General features: G+C 40.1%; 1 protein-coding gene across 1 annotated transcript in view; it reads right to left on the bottom strand.

Annotated features, from left to right (window-relative positions):
- The window catches only part of RFX6 (regulatory factor X6), a 248,889-nt gene that overhangs the window by 90,299 nt on the left and 133,553 nt on the right, over positions 1–25,037 (bottom strand). The window contains exons 13-17 of the mRNA XM_069726189.1: positions 20,164–20,258; positions 18,261–18,378; positions 14,148–14,270; positions 10,167–10,376; positions 8,622–9,125 (exon numbers count right to left, since the gene is read on the bottom strand). Of these exons, the coding sequence (XP_069582290.1) occupies positions 8,622–9,125; positions 10,167–10,376; positions 14,148–14,270; positions 18,261–18,378; positions 20,164–20,258 (1,050 nt within the window). The remainder of the gene's footprint in view (positions 1–8,621; positions 9,126–10,166; positions 10,377–14,147; positions 14,271–18,260; positions 18,379–20,163; positions 20,259–25,037) is intronic.

The following is a 25,037-nucleotide window of genomic DNA, read 5'->3' as shown; positions in this document are numbered from 1 at the left end:
TATTTAAATGCAGAACAGTCTATCAACCCCCACGGGCTCACTGCATTTTCTTTCACTTTATTCAAAGTACATCACTTTAGACTATCTAACTTTATCTCTATAATATTAACTGCATCCTATCAGTTATGTAAAACACAATTCTATCTAACTATTCAATATTGACAAACATTATAAGTTAAGTGGAACAAGTAAACATTCCCTCTAAGGCCAAAGTCAAGTCTGTTCTGAGGTAATGCAAAGTATTAATCACATCAACAATATTCAAGTCAGTTTAGCAACAAAGGCGACGTGATGCGAGGGACCCGTGACGAACCCCAAACGTTGGTCTTGGGTGGGCTACAAGATGTGTAGCCTGACCCGGAATTCTGCCACACCAACGGGTTTTTCTTCAGGTCTGCAAAGCAAAGTAATTTTTACAGTAAGATGAACAGCAGTTTCTGTTAGAGGCAGTCTCTGTAAAAGCCTCCTGTGTAAAATCAGTAGGAAGCACCTTTAAGAATGTGCCAACTATTTAAAGTGGACAGTTTGTGATCATGCACAGTTCATGATTCTGAGGTCTTGGGGACATTGATAAAACTTTGTGCAAATCGAGGATCCCTTTAAGCATGGGACCCCTTTAAGAGTTAACTCTAGACGGGTTTAAAGTAGGAAAAATGAAATGTTTGTGAACTATGTACAATCTTCAGTCAACATTTACTTGGATGGCTTCCAGGGCTTTACTTGGCACATAACCCTCACGGGCCTGGGAAGGGTAGGATCCAGGGTTACACCCGGTGCCAAATAAACAACATTGGTCTGTTTTTCGTGAATTGTCAGATCATGCGCAGCGATAGAAGTCTGCGTAGCTTGGGTATGGGCATTTTCTGTACTAGAGGTAGTGGCTGCTGCAAGATCAGTCACTGGAACGGAGTCAGCAGCTGTTGCAGGAGCAGTTGCGGGAGCGGGGTCAGTTACCGGGGCAGGGTTGTTCCTCATACCTGCTTCAGATGTGGTCCCTCCGGTGCCGGTCTGCTCCGTCTCCGATGGGGTCTGGAATGCTGGTTGCAGGGCCTTGTGCTGCGGTGTTGTCATCTCTGTTTGCAGCATCTCGCTTCCCAGCAGGGCCTTGCTTTCTGGCTTCGGAGCGCTGGAACTTCTTTCTTGCTCCGGACCAGACGAGGCTGCCGACAGACATCTAGTGAGGTTCCCAAAGAAGGTCGTCTTCCACCCGGCCTCAGTGCTCAGCTGCGTCCGCAGGAGTTGGTCGCTGAGCTCTTCCACCTCCGCTTTCAGGAACTCCAGGACCTTTGGTGATGGATCGCTGCGGCTTCCATCCCGGTAGCTGGGGGAGTCCTCGGATTCCACCCCCCGCTCTGGTTCTGGGCGGCTGGCCATGGCATCTTCCACGTGGCTGGCTCCTTCCTCGTCCTTTTCCTGCTCTCTCCTCCGTGGGCAGTTTCTGTTTCTTTGTCTCCACCCGCCATTGAGGATCAGGAGGCGGATCTCGGCTGCTGATGGACACGTCCTTAAGGTGCAGAGGTATTTGAACTGGGCGGCCATTATCTTTCGTGCTCTCAGTCAGTTCATGCCCATGACGACACGCCCTTCTTCTCCAGCGCTCCTCGTGGCGTGGTAATGGCAGCGGTTTTGGCAAGAATTTTTGGCGGTCTTTTGCAATATACAGTCTTTTCAATAAATCACAGTTCAAGCACAATTCTAGCTCAGTTCTTAGGCGCACATGACACGATTTTCAGGCTTAAGTAGATCCTGTTTGTGACGCCAAAAGATTTGGATCGCCCCGATAGGGCAGTGGGTTACTCAGTACCGGGTTCTCAAAGGGGGTTGTCACGGTGGCTGACCCGGTCCGTGGCCCTCGGGAGGTCCGTTGTAAAAGGGGGAAAGGTCTTTGAAGGGATAGTGTTCATGATACCACCTGTGGTATTCGGTCAGGGTGACCGACGCTGCTTAGGGGTCCGCTGGGGTGATGTTATGGCAGCTAAATGTATACCTTCCCACAGGTGAAGTGTGTCCCCAGGGCTTCCCAGAGTGTAGATTGTGGATGGTGTGAGGCGCAGTGAAGAATGAGGACACAAGGTTGCAGTCTCTTTACCTTTTTACTGAAGACTTCAGCATCCACAGTCCAGAGCACCAGATCACAGGGCAGGCAGAGTCCAGCTGGTTTAAAGGCAAATCCAGAGTCCCCTTATCCAGGTGGAAATCAGTAGCCTTCCTCTAGCACCTGGGTGTTGTAGTGCCTTCCTGCTAAGCTTCTCAGTAAGGTCCTCACAACTGTTGTAGATGTTATGTCTCTCTCTCTGTCCCCCAGATGAATAGGAACAAACCCGTATGACTGGTGGCCTGAGGCTTTTTACAGGGACTCTAGCATGCCCCAGCCCCCACAAGCTGCCACCGTGCCTACCGGATCCTGCGCCTCAGAAGGAGGCAGCCTGCATAGGGCAGAACTCCTTCTGGTTTCCTCTCCTTTTGCTATGACTTTGGTTCTCACCCTCTACAATACAATTCGCTGTTCTTGTCTCTTTCTTGAGATGCTGCCACATCGGTAGGCAGTCGCAGCTCCGTTGCCTTCTGTTTAGGCCTCTGACAGGATCCCACCCATGTCAGGGACCAACTACCTGAGCGGAGCTCAGACAGCAGCTCACTGGGTGAAGCCCAGCCAGCTTCTGACTAACTTCCTATCCAGACCACCAGTTTTTCCTAATTGTGGAGAGTGCCCTAATAAATAGGAGCATGGCTCCCCCTGTGGACTGGAGTGTGAAGTGTGTTGTGTGGTTTATGATACCTAGTAAAGAGATCTCCTTTATTGCCTTCAAACGTAGTATCACTCCCCATGGTGGAAGAACGACATTACTGCATCGACCAGGACCCTGGGGCGCTGCAGGAACATTTCATGTGTAGAGGGAAAAATGGATTCAATGAAATTTCAACAAATTCTTGATGCAAAAATAACACCATCTTTAAAAAGCTGAAATTTTGAAGAGAATGGCTTCTACAAATGGATGATGATCCTAAACACATCAAAATCCACAAAAAAGGAGCAAGCTAAAGGTTTTATAATGGCCCTCACATTCCCATGATCTGAACATCATTGAAAATCTGTGGCCAGACCACAAAATAGAAGTGCATGCAGAACGAAGCAGAAATCTCACTGAATTTGAAGAATTTTCCAAAGAAAAATGGATGAAAATATCTCAAGCAAGAATTGGAAAACTCTTGTTTGGATTCCAAAAGCATTTACAATCTGTGCTACTTTCAAAAGTACCATGCAGGGTTCCCACACTTTTTCATCGACACATTTTCCTTTCTGTAATGTTTAACCCTTTCACCCGAAGCCTGTTTTCACCTTCCTGCCCAGGGCACATTTTACAATTCTGACCAGTGCCAATTTATGTAGTAATAACTCTGGAACACTTTAGCGGATCCCACCGATTCTGAGGCTGCTTTCTCTTGACATATTGTACTTCATGATAGTCATAAAATTTGTTTGACATGACTTGCATTTATTTGAAAAAATATCAGAAAAGTGGAAAAATTTGCAATTTTCAAATTGAAACTTTTATGCTCTTAAACCAGAAAGTTATGTCACACAAAATAGTTATAAAATAACATTTACCATGTGTCTACTTAACATCAGCAGCATTTTTGAAACTTATTTTATTTGTTAGGAAGTTTTATGGGTTAAAAGTTGACCAACAATTTCTCATTTTTCCAACAAAATTTAAAAAACTTTTTTTAGGTACCACATCACATTTGAAGTGACCTATATGACAGAAAATACTCAAAAGCAACATTATTCTAAAAACTGCACCCCTCAAGGTGTTCAAAATCATGTTCATGAAGTTTATTAATGATTGAGGTGCTCTACAGGGATTAATGAAGTGTGGAAGGAAAAGAATGGACAGTTAAGTTTATTTCACAAAAAAATTATTTAGACCCCATTTGTTTTATTTTTGCAAGGGTAACAGGAAAAATAGGACTCAAAAATTTCTCCTGAGTATGCAGATACCCCATATGTGGGGAAAACTACTGTTTTGGCACACGGCAGAGCTCGGAAGTGAAGAAGCGCCATTTAACTATTTGAATGTTAAATTTGCTGGAATCATTAGCGGACACCATGTTGTGTTTGGACAGCCCCTCTTGTGCCTAAAGATTGGAAATTCCACATGTGACCCCATTTTAGAAACTAAACCGCTCATGGAAGTTATTTAGATTTCTGGGTACCACCTTGAATCCCCAGGTGCTTCATAGAAGTTTATAATGTTGAGCCGTAAAAATAAAATATAGCACATTTCCCCACCAAAAAGATTTTTTGACAAAAATTTTTGGGGTTTTGCAAGGGCAACAGGAAAAAATGGACCCCAAAATTTATTGTGAAATTTCTCCGGAGTGAGCAAATACCACATGTGGGGGGAAACTACTGTTTGGATGCACAGCACTGCTCAGAAAGGATGGAGTGACGTTTTGGAATTCAGATTTTGATGGAATGTTCTCCAGATGTCATGTCGCATTTGGAGAACGCTTGAAGTGCTTAAACAGTGGAAACTCCCAAGTTACCCCAATATGCAAACTAGACCCTTTAAGGTATTTATATGTGTGCTGAGCATCTTGAACCTCCAGGTGCTTCACACAAGTTTACAACGTTGAGCCATGAAAACAAAAATGACTAATTTTTGCCCACAAAAATAAGATATTAGTCCCAATTTTTTTATTTCCACAAGCTTAAATGGGGAAAATGGACCCAAAATTTGTTGTGTTAAGAACACCAATAGCCCTCGTGGTCAAAAACTACTTTTGAGGCACAGTTCAAAGCTCAGAATGGAAGAAGCGCCATATTGGAGTTCAGATTTTAATGGACTGGTTTGAGGGTGCTGTGTTACATTGATAGAGCTCATGAGGTTTCCAAAAATTAGATCCCCCACATAGGTGACTCCATTTTACAAACTGCACTCCTCAATGAATTCATCTATGGGTAAAGTGATCATATTGACATCACAGGTGTGTCACAGAATTTTGTTCCATTGGGCAGTGAAGAAAAAATAATTACATTTTGTAGTGTGGCTAATGGTTGCGTAGTCGATATGTACGGAGTTATGTGTCTCAGAAATGGCATGTCTCTGTGATGCAACCTGGAGTATTTTCTCTAGTGCATTATAGCACTAAGAGGTTCATTTGTTGCAACTGGGACTGGGTTGCGGGTAGCTGTGAGAGATGGAAGGGTCTAGATACCCACTTACCTCACCTCTGGGTGTGTTTAACATCCTATATAATGGAGGCTGTTGTTCAGCACATGGTTTGTGTGTTGGGAGGGAGAAGGCCTCCTGTGTGTTTTTGGCTCCTGACCGAGCCTGAATACTGGACACTACCCAAGCCTGTGTGTCCACAGGCCTGGCAGAGAAGAACCCTGCTATGGACATTTTGTATTTTGCTTGCCTGATCTAAATGCTGTTTGTTTTCTGTTTGGCTTCTGGGTTTATGAAGCAATTAATCCACATCAACTTTTAAAGGAACAAGCCCCCTGTTTTCCTCTCGTCAAACACGAGTAAAACCCCTGCAATTAATTACCACCAAAATGTTTTTTTAACTCCAAATTTTTCATTTTTACACTAATAAATAAAAATGGCAGCAGAATGAATCCCAAATTTTTGCTGTATGTGGAAATACCCCATATGTAGCTGTACAGTACTGCTTGCTTGACCATATGACGAGACTCAGGAGGGACACAGTGCTTTTTCCATCCTGGAGTGCAGATTTTGCTAGAATAGTTTGCAGATGCCATATACAGAGCTCCTAAGTGCTAGAAGAGCAGAATTCTCCCTCCAAAGAGTGATCCTTTTTTGTAAATTATACCCCTTTGCGAATTTATTTACAGGCGTAGTGACAATTTTCACTTTATGGGTGTTTTCCAGAATCAAGCAGCAGCGGATATTGCAGAGTGAAAACTGCCATTGTTGCGCCCAGTACATTGTAGTGACCAATACATTGAAGTCACCAGTACGTTGTCATGAACAGCTTTGGCTTCTGGAGACCTGTAAAATAGCCGTACTGTAATCATTATAGAAGTGTCAAACATTTGGACACTAAATGTGGTTTGGGCACACTGGGGCTCAGAAGGGTGGGGGCATTTAGATTTGGGAGTGCAGAATTTGCTGAATTTCTTTTGGGGGACAAGGAGCTATAGAACTTTTCCAGAGACGTTGTACTACTAGTAATGTGGAAGCCCCCTTTGTTTGATTCAGGTGAAACCCCTGAGGATGCATTCACTATAATACGACAGCAGAGTTACTCTGTACTCCGTCTGGCCTCTGTTCAGTGTTGTCCTTCTTTCAGAGGTATACAAAACGGTGGCAGAGTGTGCTTTTATGTTCGCCTCAAAAGATGGACTGGATCAATGGCGGCCAGATGCCGGACACAGTTCCTCCATCTGCCTCATTATAGGGAATCTTCCTCAGGGGTTCTGTCTGAATCATGTATTTCAGCTATTTACATGGAAACCTTGGTATAAGCCCTCAGCGAAGAGCTCAGGAGAAATGTGAGCAGAGCATGCAATCTTTGGGAGGCAGAATTAAAAAAAATCATTTTTTATGCCATTTCTTGTGCTGTAGCAATTATACTACTTTTTTCTTTGGGTTGGTGCAATTACAGCGATATTAGATTTATATGGGGTTTTTTATGTTTGACTGCTGTCACACACTAAAAACGCTTCTTACTGCAAAATCTAGTTTTTGCATCTCCTTATTTTGAGATCTATAATATTTCCATGTTTCAGCCAACAGAGTCATGTGAGGAACTGTTTTTTTGTGAGATCAGTTGACATTTTTATTACCACTTTCGGGCTCATGACAAGTTTGATTGCTTTCTATTCTGATTTTTGGGAGGCAGGAGGAGCAAAAACCAACAATTCAGGAATTTTGCATTGCTTTGTTCTGAGAGCAATAACTTTTTTATTTTTCTACTGATTGAGCTGTATGGCAATTTGTTTTTTGTGGGACAAGATGAAGTTTATTTACATTTTTGTCTTTTTGATTGCGTTTTATTGCACTTTTTGCTTGCCTGTATGATGGTAAAGTATCGTTTTTTTGCCACATTTTTTATTTATTTTTTTAATGATGTTCACTGAAACGGTTAACTAGTGGGACAGTTTTATAGGTTAGGTCGTTCTGGATGCAGCATAACTAAAATATTACTTTAAAAAATGTTTTACATAAATAAATGTATTTATTGGATTAAGAATTTTTATACATTTGTTGTTGTTTAGTTTGTGATTTTTTAAAAAACATTTTTACTTTTTTCTTAACTTTTTTTTTAAACATTTTTGCATTGTCCCTGGATGGGACATCAATTTCACACTGAAAGATCACTCCTTCATCAGGAAAAACACCGCATATGTACCTATACATAGAACAGTGTTCCGCAACTCCGGTCCTCAAGAGCCACCAGCAGGTCATGTTTTCAGGATTTCCTTAGTGTTGCATACGTGATGGAAAGCTTGCCTGTGCAGGTGATGCAATTATCACCTGTGCAATACTAAGGAAATCCTGAAAACTTGACCTGTTGATGGTTCTTGAGGACCGAAGTTGGGGAACACTGTTGTATGTATAGGTACATCTGTCGTGTTTTCCTGATGAAGGAGTCTAAGAACTCTGAAATGCCTTGAATAAAGCCATATATGACATACGTCTGGACTGTCACTTATTCAGCAGCGCAGAGTGAATCCATGTCTACCCATTTTTTTCTTTTTGGTTGGTCATCATTGGACCTGTGGATCTGCTGCAGCGAATGCATAAGCCATAAACTGGCTCCATTTGGTGAGTACAATCTTATTGTATCTAACCATCGGAATCTCAGATAAGACCCTATTTTTGCTCTATTTTTCCAACTGTGTCTATTGGTATTTTTCTCCTTTGTGCTATCCTAATACTCGGCTATTTAGCTTTGTTTTTTCATAATTTCCTTGAGCAATATTTTTTGTGAGGTTTATATTTTGACCTTGACTACCACTTTATTTGTAGGATTTCTTCCACAACATATTTATGTTAATGCGATCGATCCATACCTTTTGATGCTAGCTATTGACTACACCTCTTTTGTCAATTTATTCTTATTGGTTATATTGTATGCACTTTTTGTGCATACATTGGCTGTATATTTAGAGGTCCCCTGTGTGGCTTATGCTTTTATTTGACATTCTCCTTTTTAACATTTTAATAAGTCTGTCTTGAAAATTGTTCAATAAAGGTTTTTGTTATTTATTTTGGCTAATACTCCTGAATCCTTACAGGTATTTCCTGATATCACAGAGTATTTTTTTTATCACAAAGATATCAAGTAGTCTTTAGTTGCTATATAAGGCACAAAACTAGTTATGCTGCTTTAAACTTGACACTTTAACACATACATCTGAACAGTGCAAAGAAGATGTGCAGTTTGGGTAATTTTCCATGTGGTTCACATTCCTCAAATACAACCAACCCTGAAGATTATAATTCCCTGGGGTTACATCTGCAGTAATCAATAAACCAGTACTTAGCTCACAAGAATAAAAAAATCAAGCACAAAATGCCTATGACAGTGAATAGATTGATATGTACAGTAAGAGACACATTATTAAACTTTGTATACAATACCATTGGATGTGTTTGAAGTATATGTTCCTCCTTGACAGTTTCCAGAAGCAGTACTATTTAAGAAATTGTATCCATTTGAATTAAAGAATTGCATGCCTTGGATTTCTTGAGAACTTGATGACCCATAGTTTGGTGATGGACGGGTGCTAAATGGAGTCACTGCACAACTGCTGGTAAAATAATCCCTTGGTACTTGTTGGTCGTCTAAATGTGAATATCTACTTTGGTCCACCCTATGCTGAAAGTTCCCAGACTGAGCATGAGTTCTGAACATGGCCTGATAGTTAGAACTGTTTCCAAAGTAGTTCTCGCTAGATTCAGAAAGATTGTGGTAGGGTGGCTCAGAGAATGAAGAGACTTGAGAATGGGTTGTTAATCCTGGACCCACACTGGAGGGCCTCAATACCATTGGCCCTTGGTTTATTACGCTTCCTCGGTTGAGTATGGCAGGTGACATAGGTGGAGTCATAAGATGAGCTGTGCTTTGGGTCACTTCCATCTGATCTAAAAAATACACATTTCTAATTAAAACTTAGCAGTGCTTTGAGATAGTGCATGAATTAAAAAATACAAATCTGATAAAATGAGCCCCTCTTTAAAGGATTGTCAAGACTTATAATATTGAGGAGCGATACTGAGGAAAGGTCGTCAATTTCAGACCTGAAGGGTTATCATATCCCAAAACATCAATTGTGTTCCACTCTAAAATGTCAGTATGTAAACACTGAACAGCCTGCTGCATTCACTGTGTACTTTCTGTTGCCAAGAACTGCAGTTCAGATCCTATACAGGTGAAAGAAGCTGAGGATGAAAGTGTCAGATACCCACCAATTATATACTGTGAAAAACTCCAATAACTAATGCTCACCTCACCAGTCACCTTTGCTGCTCATTGTCCACTGTATGGTTCTCGGTGCATCTTATTATTGCCACCATATGCTGCAACTTCAAGCTAGGCCAGGACTTCAGGCCACTACTAGGTCCAGGATCACCCTACCCAGAAGTCACAGCTTAGAGTGTGCATTGTAAAGTTGTGGTGTATGCTGTGGTTTTGCAATAGGCATGAGCACAGACTTCCTTGGCTTAATCATAGCCGGAAGTCCTGGCCGTAGAGTGAATGACACTGAGCATAGGCATAGGAGGACCCTGTGCGTTAACAGGTAGTCCTGGGCTTAGTCAAGGTCGATAGGCCCAACCTAGCATGAAGATGCAACACACAATGATGATAAGAAGAGCACCGTACAAGGGAGAGAAAGAAGCAGGGGTGGCTGAAGAAGTGAGCAGTGGGGGGAATATTATTATTATTAGTATTTTTTCCTTTAACTTTTGCCAACCCTGTAAGGTTCATCAAAATTTTACAAATTACAAAAAATTAGCATTTTGGAAATTATGGATTTTTGTAAAATTAAAGTATCATTTAATTCCTTCCACACAAATGCATTCTCCCAACTCTATTATTTAGTATGTATAATGTATAATATCCATTCATACAGAAAGAGACTCTTCTATCATATTAAAACTTTAGTAAAGTTTTACCCACACTACCTGAGAGTGGAATAGTTTCGTTATCTTCATTTGAGAAGGAGTGTAAGCCACGAACAAGTCCTGCTTGATGGTCTGGTGACAAATTTGAGTAAGTCTGTTCTTGAAGGCATTCATTCTTGACTGTGGGGTCATTTGAAAGTCCTCCAGACTTGTTTCGACTTGCAAGAAAGCAGGAGCTTGGTGATGCAGTAAAGGTTGCTTTGCTAGCATCTATAAAGATACAACCAAATGTATTAAAGATTTCTAATGATGACATGTAAGCGTTACACCTGAAGAGGAAGCATAATATGTTTTGTATATCTATTCAGATATTCTTATTGCTTTATTTGAACTGGTAAACTCTTTAGCTTCAGTTTGTATTTTATGGAGCGTATTAACTACAGTGGCATGCAAATGTTTGGCCACTCCTGGTCAAAATTATTATTTTTGTCAAATTTAAGCAAGTTGAAGATGAAATTATCTCTAAAAGGCCTAAAGTTAAAGATGACACATTTCCTTTGTATTTGTGCCCCAAAAAAGTATTGTCATCTTTTACATTTCAAAAATTATAAAAAGGAAAATGGGCTGATGCAAAAGTTTGGGCACCTCTGTAGATTTTTCATGTTCAGAAAACTTTTTGACCAAGGTTTCATACCTTAATTAGCTGTTAGGGTTATGGCTTGTTCATTGACATCATTAGGAAAGGCCAGGTGATGCTAATTTCCCAGCTTTATAAAAACACAGCCTCCTCTATCTTTGCCACAGGTTCTTCTAAGCAGGTGCCTAGCACTCTGAAATCGAACATGGCAGAGGTCTACAAAGCAGAAGAAGGCTATAAGAAGATAGCAAAGCATTTTCAGGTTGCCCTTTCCTCAGTTTGAAATATAATTAAGAAATGGCAGTTAACAGGAACAGTGGAGATCAAGATAAGGCCTGGAAGACCAAGCACATTTTCAGTGAGAGATGCTCGTAGGATTGCTAGAGAGTCAAATCAGAACCCCCGCTTGACTGCAAAAGACCTTCAGAAAGACTTAGCAGAACTTTGGAGTTGTGGCACATTGGTCTAAAACATCTGCACAAATATGGCATTCATGAAGCTTCAGAAGCATGCAAAACGATATCTAAACAAGCCTGATGTATTTTGGAAACAAGTACTCTGGACCAATTAGGTTGAAATAGAACTCTTTGGCCACAATGATCAAAGCTATGTGTGAAGAAAAAAGGGCACAGAATTTCAGGAAAAGCACATCTCACCAACCATTAAGCATAGGGATGGATCAATCATGTTTTGGGATTGTGTTGCAGCCACGGGGAACATTTCACCCGTAGAGGGAAGAATGGATTCAATGAAATTTAAAAAAATTCTTTATGCAAAAATAACACCATCTGTAAAAAAGCTGAAGTTGAAAAGAGGATGGCTTCTACAAATGGATAATGATCCTAAATACACATCAAAATCTACAACAGATTAACTCAAAACGCGCAAGCTGAAGGTTTTACAATGGCCCTCACAGTCCCCTGATCTGGACATCATTGAAAATCTGTGGCTATACCTCAAAATAGCAGCGCATGCAAGACGATCCAGTAATCTCACAGAACTGGAAGAATTGTCTGAGGAAGAATGGATGAAAATCTCAAACAAGAATCAAAAGACTCTTGGCTGCCTATAAGAAGTGTTTACAAGCTGTGATTCTTGCAAAAGGGGTGCTACTAGATACTAACCAAGCAGGGTGACAAAACTTTTTCATCTTCCCATTTTGCTTTTTTTAATTTCTAAAATGTAAAAGATGACAATATATATAGAATTGTGTCATCTTTAACTTAAGACCTTTGAGAGATCATTTCAACTTCAACTTGCTTAACTGTTCACAATAACAGTAATTTCGACCAGGGGTGCCCAAACTTTCACATGCCGCTGTAAATTATAGCAATTACAGGGGAACCTAAAATCATTTAGTTGAACAGTTGGTCATACAGTAATTAATTTTTCTACTGTAGTAACGGTGGATACACACAGATGAAAAATTACATAATTCCTGTGGATTAAAACAATTTCATAATATATGTGATTTTTGGGACTCTTTGCAATCTGTCTGTGATAACATTATATATTACACATTATGACTGGTTTGAGGACAATCCCAATTTTTTAAGATTAGTTTTTTGTTTTACATATTTGCCTTGAAAAATATCATCAGAACAGACAAATATTGACTTACATTTATCAAATTAATTGTGCGTGTTTTTCTCATGCTTCGCACCAAAAAGAAGTACATTATGCACCAGGTTCATGGCATTTTTTTGCTCACATGCGTATGGACTGTGATGTCCGGACAGTCCTGGGGTCTCTTGACAGGAACACACCAAACTCATAGGAACATACTGTGTGAGGATGATGAGTTCAGGTCGGACATAACAGTCCTTAAATGGACTTTGAATATCGGACATTTTAAACTGGCCTTTTTCTAAGTAACAGAAAGGAGTCTAACTCCTATAAAGATGTACAAAATCTATTACAGAGCATGCACTTTGAGATAAATGTGGAGAATTTTCTGACTTCATGGATTAAACACTTGTAAAGGTTCTTAGTGCATTACATTAGGAATTTCAAATGTACACTATGGGGAAAATGTATCAAGGTGCTTTTTTGGCATCAAATTCTGTTGAAAGCCTTTCTTGTGCAATAATCTGCAACTTTTTGATATTCTTGCTACTTTTAAAAGAACAATGTAATCTTAGTGGGGCTAGCTGCACAACTAAGGTCAAAACTTTTTAAAAAGGCTAAAAAAAATGTAAGTGTAGCAACATGCAGTTGTAAATCCACTGCCCACTCTTCCTTTCTTATAAGACTATAGATTACACTGGATTAAGGCAGTATCTACTATGCTATTAATGTTTCATATATTGAATAGCTGTAATACGCTATTTAAATAAAGGTCAGTAATAGAGATGTCCAGAAAGCTCTATTTTGATACAGGAAAGATATATATCTTGGTACCGTGTTAGCCAGTAGATTGAAAAATATTTAGAACTGAGAGTCCTCAGTGGTTGATACCTTTTAATGGCTAACTGAAAAGATGGTAACAAATTGCAAGCTTTCGAGACTACACAGGTCTCTTCATCAGGCAAAGACTAAAACAAATTCTGAAGAATCACATATTTATGCACAACATAGAGAAAAAAAATAATATTTTTAATAATATTTTAATAATAAATAATATTTTTCAATCTACTGGCTAACATGGTACCAAGATATATATCTTTCCTGTATTGTTTTCCCCCTTTATTTATTTATTTTTTCTCTATGTTGTGCATAAATATGTGAATCTTCAGAATTTGTATTAGTCTATGCCTGATGAAGAGACCTGAGTAGTCTCGAAAGCTTGCAATTTGTTACCATCTTTTCAGTTAGCCATTAAAAGGTATCAACCACTGAGGACTCTCAATTCTAAATATTTTTCAGAAAGCTCTAATCATGGACTGCATTTGCGCAAAGCAATCTGTTCATTCTTGGTCAATAATAAAATAAAACACCATATTTTTTAAATGAAAACTATTAAAGCCATTGATGGTTTGCTTGTGATTTGTGGTGCAAATTCCATACTTTGAATTTGCAGCAAATTCACAGTACAATACAATGGAATGAGGTTTTAAAAAAAAAAAAACATTCACATATTGAAGAAAAGATCTGCATTAAAATTAAAACATAATGAATATTTTAAAATATCCTTTTTCACTGTGGATTTCACCCTGAGCAAGGCTTTCTAATGTTCTAATGTAATGTAGTAAATTGACATGGGTAGCCAATTTCGCAACAAAATCCGCAAGTAACGCACTTTTTGAACATTTGTTGTAAATTTGTAATCAAACTCAAAGTGGAAGTGTTCTCCAAAGTGTGAACATAGCCTAAGAGTTCATGGCATACACTGGATCAATAGTCTCAGGGACTAAATTATTTTGAGTATTTGTGGATTTTGATTATATTTCCTTGCACAAACTCACCTGCATTCTTCATGTACTTATCCAGCAAATTCTGGAGCTCTTGTTCCTTATCATTGTTAAACTGTGTTTCCACTGCTAGCAGTATATACTCGTCAAGCAGCATTCGTATCAAATGAAATGAACCTGCGTGTAAACATGAGGAAGGGTATGATAGTGTTAATATCTACATGACCATCTCACACTCTTTAGAAGAAGTAAGTCAAGACAAAGGCATAAATAAATAATTGCTGGACTTTAAATGACCTACTAAAATCAACAAGGGACAGTTTCGGGAACCAGTGGTTGAATGAGACATGTAGCTGCATACACCTACTGCTAGATGGTACACAAATCAGATGAAAGGGCAAGCTGATGAAAGTAAGATGTCTTTCAATAATGAAAAGCAAATACGACTTGATCCACAATAAGCTTCACTGATCTGATTCAGTTTAGTTTAAATCTTGTTTAAATAGAAAAGTGAATAGAAACTTTCCTAAGTCAACTACAAGAAGACAGGCATTTAGGAACACACCAACACCTTACGTGGTCTTGTTTAATCCTAGCCAGTGAAATGAATTGTATCTCATGGATAATTTACGGAATAGTTCCTATTGTTCACTGAGAAGTTTACTACTATTATTTAATTAATTTTAAATGAAATATACATGACTACCTACATACTGTAATTACCATAGAAGGTAAAAGTACATTGACTTGTTATGTTTTATTTACAAAGTGTCTCAATAAAGGACACAGTTACATCTCTGGGATGGCATGGGCTCCGAAGTTGTGCCCGTGCCATCTGCAGAAGGTGCCGGAAGTTAGGCAGAGCTGCCCTCCTGTTATGTGTCCTAGAACCAGACCTAAAGGTACTGTCACACTAAGCGACGCTGCAGCGATACCGACAACGATGTCGATCGCTGCAGCGTCGCTGTTTGGTCGCTGGAGAGCTGTCACACAGACAGCTCTCCAGCGACCAACGATCCCGAGGTCCCCGGTAACCAGGGTAAACATCGGGTAACTAAGCGCAGGGCCGCGCTTAGTAACCCGATGTTTACCCTGGTTACCAGCGTAAAAGTAAAAAAACAAACACTACATACTTACCTACCGCTGTCTGTCCCCGGCGCTCTGCTTCTCTGCACTCCTGCACTGGCTGTGAGCGTCGGTCAGCCGGAAAGCAGAGCGGTGATGTCACCGCTCTGCTTTCCGGCCGCTGTGCTCACAGCCAGTGCAGGAGGAGTGCAGAGAAGCTGAGCGCCGGGGACAGACAGCGGTAGGTAAGTATGTAGTGTTTGTTTTTTTTACTTTTACGCTGGTAACCAGGGTAAACATCGGGTTACTAAGCGCGGCCCTGTGCTTAGTTACCCGATGTTTACCCTGGTTACCAGTGAAGACATCGCTGGATCGGTGTCACACACGCCGATCCAGCGATGTCAGCGGGAAGTCCAGCGACGAAATAAAGTTCTGGACTTTCCTCAGCGACCAACGATCTCCCAGCAGGGGCCTGATCGTTGGTCGCTGTCACACAGAACGATTTCCTTAACGATATCGTTGCTACGTCACAAAAAGCAACGATATCGTTAACAATATCGTTAAGTGTGACGGTACCTTAACTCTAATCCCAGTACTTTGACCCCCTCTGATATTGTGTTCATTAGTGACAATGGCATCTGATAAGTTAGACAGAGACATTGCATCTACAACAAAATGGCACCAAAGAATAAAACAATATGTAATAAGAAAATAATCCTACATACAGCTCAACTGATGGAAACTTGCAAAACGTATGGCTTTCAGAATATGGCAGCCCAAAAACAATTATTTTTTTTTAATGAAAAGAAATTGTAAAATGTTTAAAACTATATGCATTTGGTAATGTCATGATCGTACTGACCCACAGTATTGGACGATAACACTTTATTTTTGCAGCACGTGAATAACATCATATTGACAATGCAAAAAACAATTGTAGAAGAATTGTTGTTTTCTTTACATTCCTTTCAATAAAAAGTTCTATAATCTTTGTTAAATAGTTATACGTAGCCCAAAAATTGTGCCCCTGACACATAACTACGTCGCCGAAAAAGTAAAAAAGTTCAAAACCTTGACCACAGAAAGTACAAAGTAATAACAAACCACAAAAAGCATTTTTCCTGTGTATTGTACATTGAGTGGTTAATTAATGGCATCATTCTATGCTACAACTCGTCCCGCAAAAAGCAAGACATCATACAGCTTTGTGGATGCAAATATAAAAAAGCTATGGCTCTTGGAAGAAGGGGAGGGAAAAAAAAGCACACTAATTAAACTTGTCAGCAAAGAGAAGGGGCTAAAGGCAATCTGTCAGTAAGATCAACCCCACATAAGCCGTCTATATGAGCATGCAGGTAATAGGAAGGTGAATAAAATGATACCTTGATTTCTGCAATCTGACGTCTTATTCCTGAGATATCCATAATTTTATTATTCGTAAATTCTTTGCGGCTATGGGCTGGACACTGATCTGCATGGGACTCTGTCCCCAGAGATCATTGTAAATGAAAGGGGGCATTACCAGTGGAGACATGTAACTAACACAGAACAGTAGAACTGAACTTTGTCTCCATGCAAACACATTTGCTGCAGCTCTCCGAGCGCGGCTGTATTGCAGCAATACTATAACGTTGGCTGTGTGACAGATGGAAGCCGAAGAGGAACCTGCAGATGTGTGAGTTAGGGAAGTTACGGCTGATAGGCGTAAATTCTCTTATCACAGAGAATCTGCCCGATTATGCAAATGACGCTCTGAATAGAGTTTGATCAGAGTGTGATCATAGTGCTACCCAGGTCTCTCGGATGAGGATTAGAATGAGACAAAAAGTCTTCATCATCTTCATTCTATCAGTGAGTTGAAATCGGACAGCACTGAGATGTCATCTGAATGTAGTCAGATGTTTTCCACGCACTTATTGACCTGCATGACCGATTGCGATCAGAATATTGTATCAAACTCAGAGATGCAGCAATTTTTTCTCCTGCATAGTGTCTGTACGTGGGAAATATCGGGCATGTGCCTCATACACTAACACTGGTCCAAGTGCAATCTGATGTTTTGTTGGATCGCACTCAGACCGATATTACGGTCATGTGCACAAGCCTTCGTAATCACACACACCTCTGCAGTGAGATCAGGAAAGCAGAGAGCAGCCATTACACATTAAACTGGTATTCTCCCTTTTATGTAAAACTAGATGGCAGCCCGATTCTAAAGAATCGTGAGTCTAGAATCCATATATACTTTATTTATTCAAATGTAAGAATAATACAATTAATAAATAATAGTAAGAAAGAACAAAAATAATAGGCAGTATATGGAGAAAAACACCAAACAAAAGTTCAAAATTGGTGTGAAAATGTCACTGAACCACTTCACAACTAAATATATATAGTTTTGGTAAATGGTATTATCATTTTTTTGACGAAATTCGGCAGGAGCTTGAAGAGCAACGTCACTGGGCCCGCCTCCACGCAGTAAAAACTTGCTGTGAGGTAAAAATTCAAAAATCACACCAAAATGGCGGGCGGAGTGTGTCACAGTACGGCACGTTTCTGATTGGTCGCTCGCAGCAGGCGGCAACCAATCAGACAATGGAAACTGTTGACGTCACTTATCTCCGGACATTAGCTCCGGACATTAGCTCCGGACATTAGCTCCGGACAAAGCCACGGAAGTTGGCACAAATTGCAGGAAGTAGTATTCTAGGCAATTATATATTAGATAAGCTCTGGAGGAAGATTCTCACGCAGATCAGTGTCCGGCCCATAGATCTTATCAGCTCATTCCCATGAAAAATATCAAGGTATCATTGTATTCAGCTTCCTATGACCTACATGCCCATATAGATGGCTTAGAAAGGTTAAACCTTTTGAAAAATTCCATTTAAAGATTAAAAACTGTCCAGCTTGAAAAGTATTATAGTATACATCAGGAATTGGTAAAAAAGAACTCAGAACTGTGCATGTAATCTAGCCAATGGCTTTAGCTCTTTATTTGGGGTGGGAGAGTCTTCATAGAAACGTTTTCTATTAATAATGGTCTCTTTATCTTTATAAGGATTTATTATTACTATTACTATTAATATTAATAGAAAATACCAAAACTAGCTGCATTGTTTAATGTCAGATTGTGCATGACTCGTGCTCCAAAGAAGCTCCACTTTAGCAAAAAATCCTGAGCTCTCTTCTTCAGTGATTTTCCATTTTGTTTGCTCGCCTGAAATGAAATAAATAGAAATAGAAAATCTTTACCAACATTCATCAGAAAATACTTTTTGTACAATTTTGCCTAAATGAAACCATGCCAACTATGAACTAAGCAAAGAGTTCTTAAATAAAAATAACACAAAAGGCAGTAAGAGTAAATATTCAAGCAGATATCAGGGACTTTTGTATTTTTTCTTATGGCGCTAAGAACTCACAGCCAGGCAGTTTTTCACTTCCTGCCTGTTCTGCCTGGCGCCGATCTCAGCCAGTTCAGAGCCATCATGAACCACTCCTGCCAGTGATCTCATATCAACAGATCAGCTCTTCCTCTTCCGGTTTGCTCTGTCGATGGGACATCCCTGTCATCTTCATGCTGATTGAAAGTTGGCTCCCGCTGTTGGTCAGCTGAGAGCCGGCTGTCAATCACCTGAGATGCCCTATTAACATGGCATAGCCGAAGAGAAGAATCTGCTTTCTCAACATGACATCAACACAAGCTGCAGAGTCACCAGCAGGAGTGATATCCGATACTGCTCTGAGCCTTGTTTGAGAACCACAGTGCATGCTGGGATAGTCCAATTAAGTGTCATTAGGTCACTACCACAGCATTTGTCCTGTTTGAAATGAAGCGTCATCAGTGATGCCCGTTTTGGGGGCTGGGCTAGTCCCTACTCTATTGAGCATGCGTTAGTTGTCAATTCCGATGGATGCTCAGCAGTTTCTGTCAGTAGATACTGTCACTAGCTCTTAAATACCATCATTGGAGATTCTGTCGCAATTGCAAAACGTCTCCTATACATTACAATGTTAATCTCGGACAGCACACGGAGTGAACATTGATGTTATTGGTACATTGTGAGGGGAATTTCATAGAAAAACTCTAATTTTGCTCCGAGATACCGATCATAAACGGACATGTCTCTGCAATTTTTTTGTGAACACACAGTCCACCAAAAAACTTGGACATGTGAGCATCTCCAACGATTATAATAGGTACCCGCTCTGTCAGTGAAAACCATGGATGGCACAAGTACATGAAAAATGGACACCGGAATGAAGCCTTAGACAGTTTTGATAAATTCCTTACTACCATTCAGTGTAAAAGCATAGAAATATGCATACTTGGTGTTCATTTGTATTGACATGGAAATCCAATTCATGAAGCTCCAACAAAAGTAGATGTTTGGAACTCGGCAGAATTCACTACAATGTGGCCACAAACTTCTAGCTATGCCTTGTACATTTGTGTATCCAAAGGCATGGTCAGATGAGTGTATGAAAAATCGTATGCGTGTCATCCAGAAAACATAGACTATTGTCATATGTGTGACATCCGTGTGTCCATTTTTTACGTGTGTGTGACATCCATGTAGCATAACTTTTTATACTACAACATTTTAAAATGTTTTAGATCAAATACAGTTTACTAGAATATTACTGACAATGTACCAGTAAAAATCTGATGTAATTCAGATGATCTGTATAGGATTCACATTTTTTAGTGCACCCACATACTTGTACAAGTAAATCTTGGCTGTTACTCAGAAGAGAATGTTATATGCTGCCGATACTCAGTCTGTGGCAAAAAAATGGTCATCTAAACAGACTCATTGAATAACATCAATTCATTGTGCTGTCTGATTTTTAATTTGTCAGATTTGTCAGCAAATGTCCATGCAATATGATCGTCTGATTGAAACTCTTAAGATTATAGACTTTTTTATGAAACAAGACTAGTTCCGTATCTGAAATTTAAACTGAATGTTCTGATACATTTAGCTATATAAAAAATTACCTTTATTACTCTTTGCTCAACGACGGTATCAAGCCACTCAATAAATGATTCCACAGTTGCATTTTTCTTTAAAAGATCTTTCAGCTCTTGAAACACTATGTTACAAAAGAAAGATGTATTTCCTTTTTAAGCACTCAAAATCTGATTTCACTAATATTATGTAAATAAATGGAACCAGTCACTAGATTCATGTTGTCCAAACCATGAGCAACATGAATCACAGCCTGACTGCGAGATTGGAACAAAATATGCTCTCCTCTGAATTTTTGAGAGAAAACATAGTTTATAAGATCAGGGAGGGACTATAGGAAGAGACCTGACTAGTCCGGTGACATCATGGGATGCCTGCTAGTGATGACATTCCTTCTTCTCCTTGAAAGAAATCTTATAAATGTGCCCCTGTTGTATACTGTGTAATGGCCGTGTCTGACCTTTCAGGAAAATGGTCTGATCATACCACATCTCCTGGGCAAGGGAGGACACATCGGAAAGTATACAGACATCACAGCTGATTCTTTTTTTCAGGTATAAATCTGGCTTAAAAACAGGCTGTGAAATGTTTTGCCTCACAAACAGAATCATCTGTGACCTCGTGCTGTAATGTCTGAATACTCTTGCTTCCTCCCCTGCTCAGGAGCTGTGGTACGTTCAAGATCATGGTATTGCGCAGTCATACACAGCCATTAACCAGGGGAACATTTAAAGGATTATCTTAGCACAGGAACATTTTTTTTAAACATCCAATTGTGGAACTTAGTTTTTTTTCTAAGATTTATAAACTAAAATGTGCTTTGCTTGTGCGAAAACCCCTTTAAAAAGAGTCATAGAATATTTGGCTGCAATCCCATAACACACTATTCTGCTTATCTTGTACCTTGGATGATCTAGGAGTGTATAATGCATCAAGTGAGGGGTATGATGCCAGGCAAAATTTGGTGCATATTTAGAATTACTGCTTAGCACAGCAGGCGAACTTGGAGGCTACATTTCAGGATTACCTGAAGAGGTTTGGCCAACATTACAACTACCATTACAGAACTAGCTGCAGGGATGTGTAGGAATTGGAAAATGACCTGCATAAGATACCAAAAATCTGCTTCTTTTACATGCCTTATATAGTAGACAGCAAGAGCCTGGGGAGAGCATACATCTATAAGCAGTATTAATCCAGTTCCTTTACTCAGAAGAGTTATATTGATTGGTTAACACACATAGTGCACCACAGCAGAAAAGCCAACAGCTAGGTTACTAAATACATTGGAGGCCCTGTGGCTGAAGTCCACCATAGAAACCATGGAATGCCTTTTCAGCCACAAAACTAAACCAAAATCCACAACAATAGATACATGAGTGGGATTTCCAGATACTACTAACCAGATGTGCTTTGCTTAACTATACCCAGAGACTACTTTTTAAAAGGGCACTCTGGAATGTTTCGATCCTTCTCCACTTAAAAGTACTTTACTTTGTTTATTGTGATGTTAAAGATGAGCAGGTCTTTTGAAATTTGAATTTGCCAACTTTGCAACGTATGGACTTCTCAAATCTCAACACTGTAAATCTTGTAATTGCTCGTAAAATACACATGGGGGAGAGGCGAGAGGAGGACCCTGATGACCATAAGAGCTTACAAGCTACAGGAGAGAGAGGACTCCAACGACCATAAGAGCTTACACTTTACAGACAAGAGAGAGAGGACCCCACTAACCATAAGAGCTTAGACTGTTCCAGAGAGAGAGATGACTCCACTAATCATAAGAGCTTAGACTCTACAGGAGAGAAAGGATCCCGCTGACCATAAGAACTTACACTCTACAGGACAGATAGAGGACCCTACTGACCATAAGAGCTTAGACTCTGCAGGAGAGAGAGAGGACCCTACTGACCATAAGAGCTGACCATAAGAGCTTACACTCTACAGGAGAGAGAGGATCCCACTGACCATAAGAGCTTACACTCTACAGGAGAGAGGATCCCGCTGACCATAACAGCTTACACTCTACAGGAGAGAGAGGATCCTGCTGACCATATGATCTTACACTCTACAGGTCATATAGAGGACCCTACTGACCATAAGAGCTTAGACTCTACAGAAGAGAGAGAGGACCCTACTGACCATAAGAGCTTACACTCTACAGGAGAGAGAGGATCCCACTGACCATAAGAGCTTAGACTCTACAGGAGAGAGAGGATCCCGCTGACCATAAGAGCTTAGACTCTACAGGAGAGAGAGGATCCCGCTGACCATAAGAGCTTACACTCTACAGGAGAGAGAGGATCCCTCTGACCATAAGAGCTTAGATTCTAAAAGAGAGTTAGGACCCCATTGACCATAAGAACTTAAACTCTACAGGAGAGAGAGAGGACCCTACTGACCAAAAGAGCTTACACTCTACAGGAGAGAGAGGATCCCGCTGACCATAAGAACTTACACTCTACAGGACAGATAGAGGACCCTACTGACCATAAGAGCTTAGACTCTGCAGGAGAGAGAGAGGACCCTACTGACCATAAGAGCTTACACTCTACAGGAGAGAGAGGATCCCGCTGACCATAACAGCTTACACTCTACAGGAGAGAGGATCCTGCTGACCATAAGATCTTACACTCTACAGGACATATAGAGGATCCCACTGACCATAAGAGCTTAGACTCTACAGGAGAGAGAGGATCCCGCTGATCATAAGAGCTTACACTCTACAGGAGAGAGAGGATCCCTCTGACCATAAGAGCTTAGACTCTAAAAGAGAGCGAGTTAGGACGCCATTGACCATAAGAACTTAGACTCTACAGGAGAGAGAGAGGACCCTACTGACCAAAAGAGCTTACACTCTACAGGAGAGAGAGAGGACCCTACTGACCATAAGAGCTTACACTCTACAGGAGAGAGAGAATCCTGCTGACCATAAGAGTTTACACTCTACAGGAGAGAGAGAGGGCCCTACTGATCATAAGAGCTTACACTCTACAGGAGAGAGAGAGGACCCTACTGACCATAAGAGCTTACACTCTACAGGAGAGAAAGAGGACCCCACTGATTATAAAAGCTTATACATTAAAGGAGAGATACTTATCCAGGGACTATGAAAATGGAAATGATTCTGCGCTACACTGGGAACCGCTGATCTGGGACATCATAGGGAGGTCTTAGTGGTAACTCAAAATTACATTGGCCAGCTCTCTCATGCTTCAGGATTTTGGGAAATGGTGCTGGGGAAGTTTTTAAAGATAGTTTTGCAAACCGCAAATCTAATTGCAAAATTTTTGAATTCGGGTGAAAACATGAATTTCAGGAAATGTGACTCATTAGCGGATTGATGCACTCATCTCTACTTGATATATCTCAGCTGAAAAGATCACTACTTGGTAACCCTACATCATGGTCATAGAAAAAATAATATTGCTGGTTCTTCACATTCAGCATTTCAATATCAGCTGGCAGAAGAAGACTTGAAAGCCAGATCTTCAAAAAATACTTAAGAGACATAGGCAAAAAAATATTATATTTCCCTGGATGAGAACCCAGCATTTAGTAAAGGAGCCTCGAGCATCTAGTTATTATGTTCATGCCACTCAAAGTACTTCATTATATAATCTTTCCTATCCTTTAAGGCTATTTCCATATGTCCAGTAATCATCCATTAGAATGGATCCAACAGCAATCCTTTGGCAAAAAAGCTTTTAAAAAACTGATTTCAGTGCATTCCTTTTTTTTACATTGAAATCTATGTAAGGCTAGGTTCACGTTGCGTTAGGGCAGTCCGTTTAGCGCATAGCGCTACGGACTGCGCTAACGCAATGTCCCAAAAGGGATCACGTTTGCTGATCCCGCTAGCGCAGATACCCGAAACTAACGGGACATCGTTAGCGCGTTCCGAAAATGGCATGCACTAGCGATGCACTAGAGATTCGTTAGCACATTGCCGTCAATGGGTGCGCTAACGGATCCGTTGCATGGCGTTAATTGCGACAATTTTGCCATGTAACGGAGTCCGCTAGTGTTAACCCATTAACTCAATGTGAACCTAGCCTAAAATTGATCCGTTAAATAGCCATTCGGATTTTTTTTTTAATTTGGAAGAGATCCGCTTTTTTTCTTACTGGATCAGTTACACATGTAAGAAAACAAATGGCTAAAAGATCTGTTTTCCATAGACTTTAATATTAATACGGATCCAGCTGCCTTTTTTTATAAACAGACAAAAAAAGTTTTATATGCACAACTTTTGTGCCAGTAGATTGTTGCTGGATCTGTTCTAATGGATGATTACTGGACATGTCAAAATAGTCTTAGTTATATCATAAAGTATTAACTACAAAATCCATTCATCGCACTGTTATCAAAATACAGGGTGAATATAAAAGATTCACCAGGTTTCAAAGAGGTATATTTAAAAAAAACATGCACGACAGTGAATGGTACATGATAACGAGCAGAGACTTTCCAAGTTTAGCGCATAGTGTTTACAAATGTTGTATGTGTTCTCCTTTTGTCACACAACACACATCTATGCAGTAATCCAGTTTGATCCAGAGATGCTGAATCGTGTCCCCGTCAATGGTCATTAGAACCTGTAACACTTGGTCGTCCGGCGTTCTTACATTTACATGAGCATCCTGTGTCCTTAAAATTGTTGACACCACCGCAGAATGCTTTGCATGGAGCCACAGGTATGTCAAGCGGTAAGTAGTATAATAAAGGGTGGTTAGGTTGTCCCCTCTCACCCCGACGCACGTTTCACACTTAGCTTCTTCCTGTGGCTCCGTGTGATAAGGTAATATTAGTATATCTGATGTGCAATACCTTTTTTGCAGAGTTTTACATTGATGAATGGTATTTATTTATAGATGCCTTTGGCACTGTTTGATAATAT

Source organism: Ranitomeya imitator, chromosome 5 (assembly GCF_032444005.1).
Source record: "Ranitomeya imitator isolate aRanImi1 chromosome 5, aRanImi1.pri, whole genome shotgun sequence".
Taxonomy (NCBI): Eukaryota; Metazoa; Chordata; class Amphibia; order Anura; family Dendrobatidae; genus Ranitomeya; species Ranitomeya imitator.
This window is presented reverse-complemented; position numbering and strand designations above follow the sequence as displayed.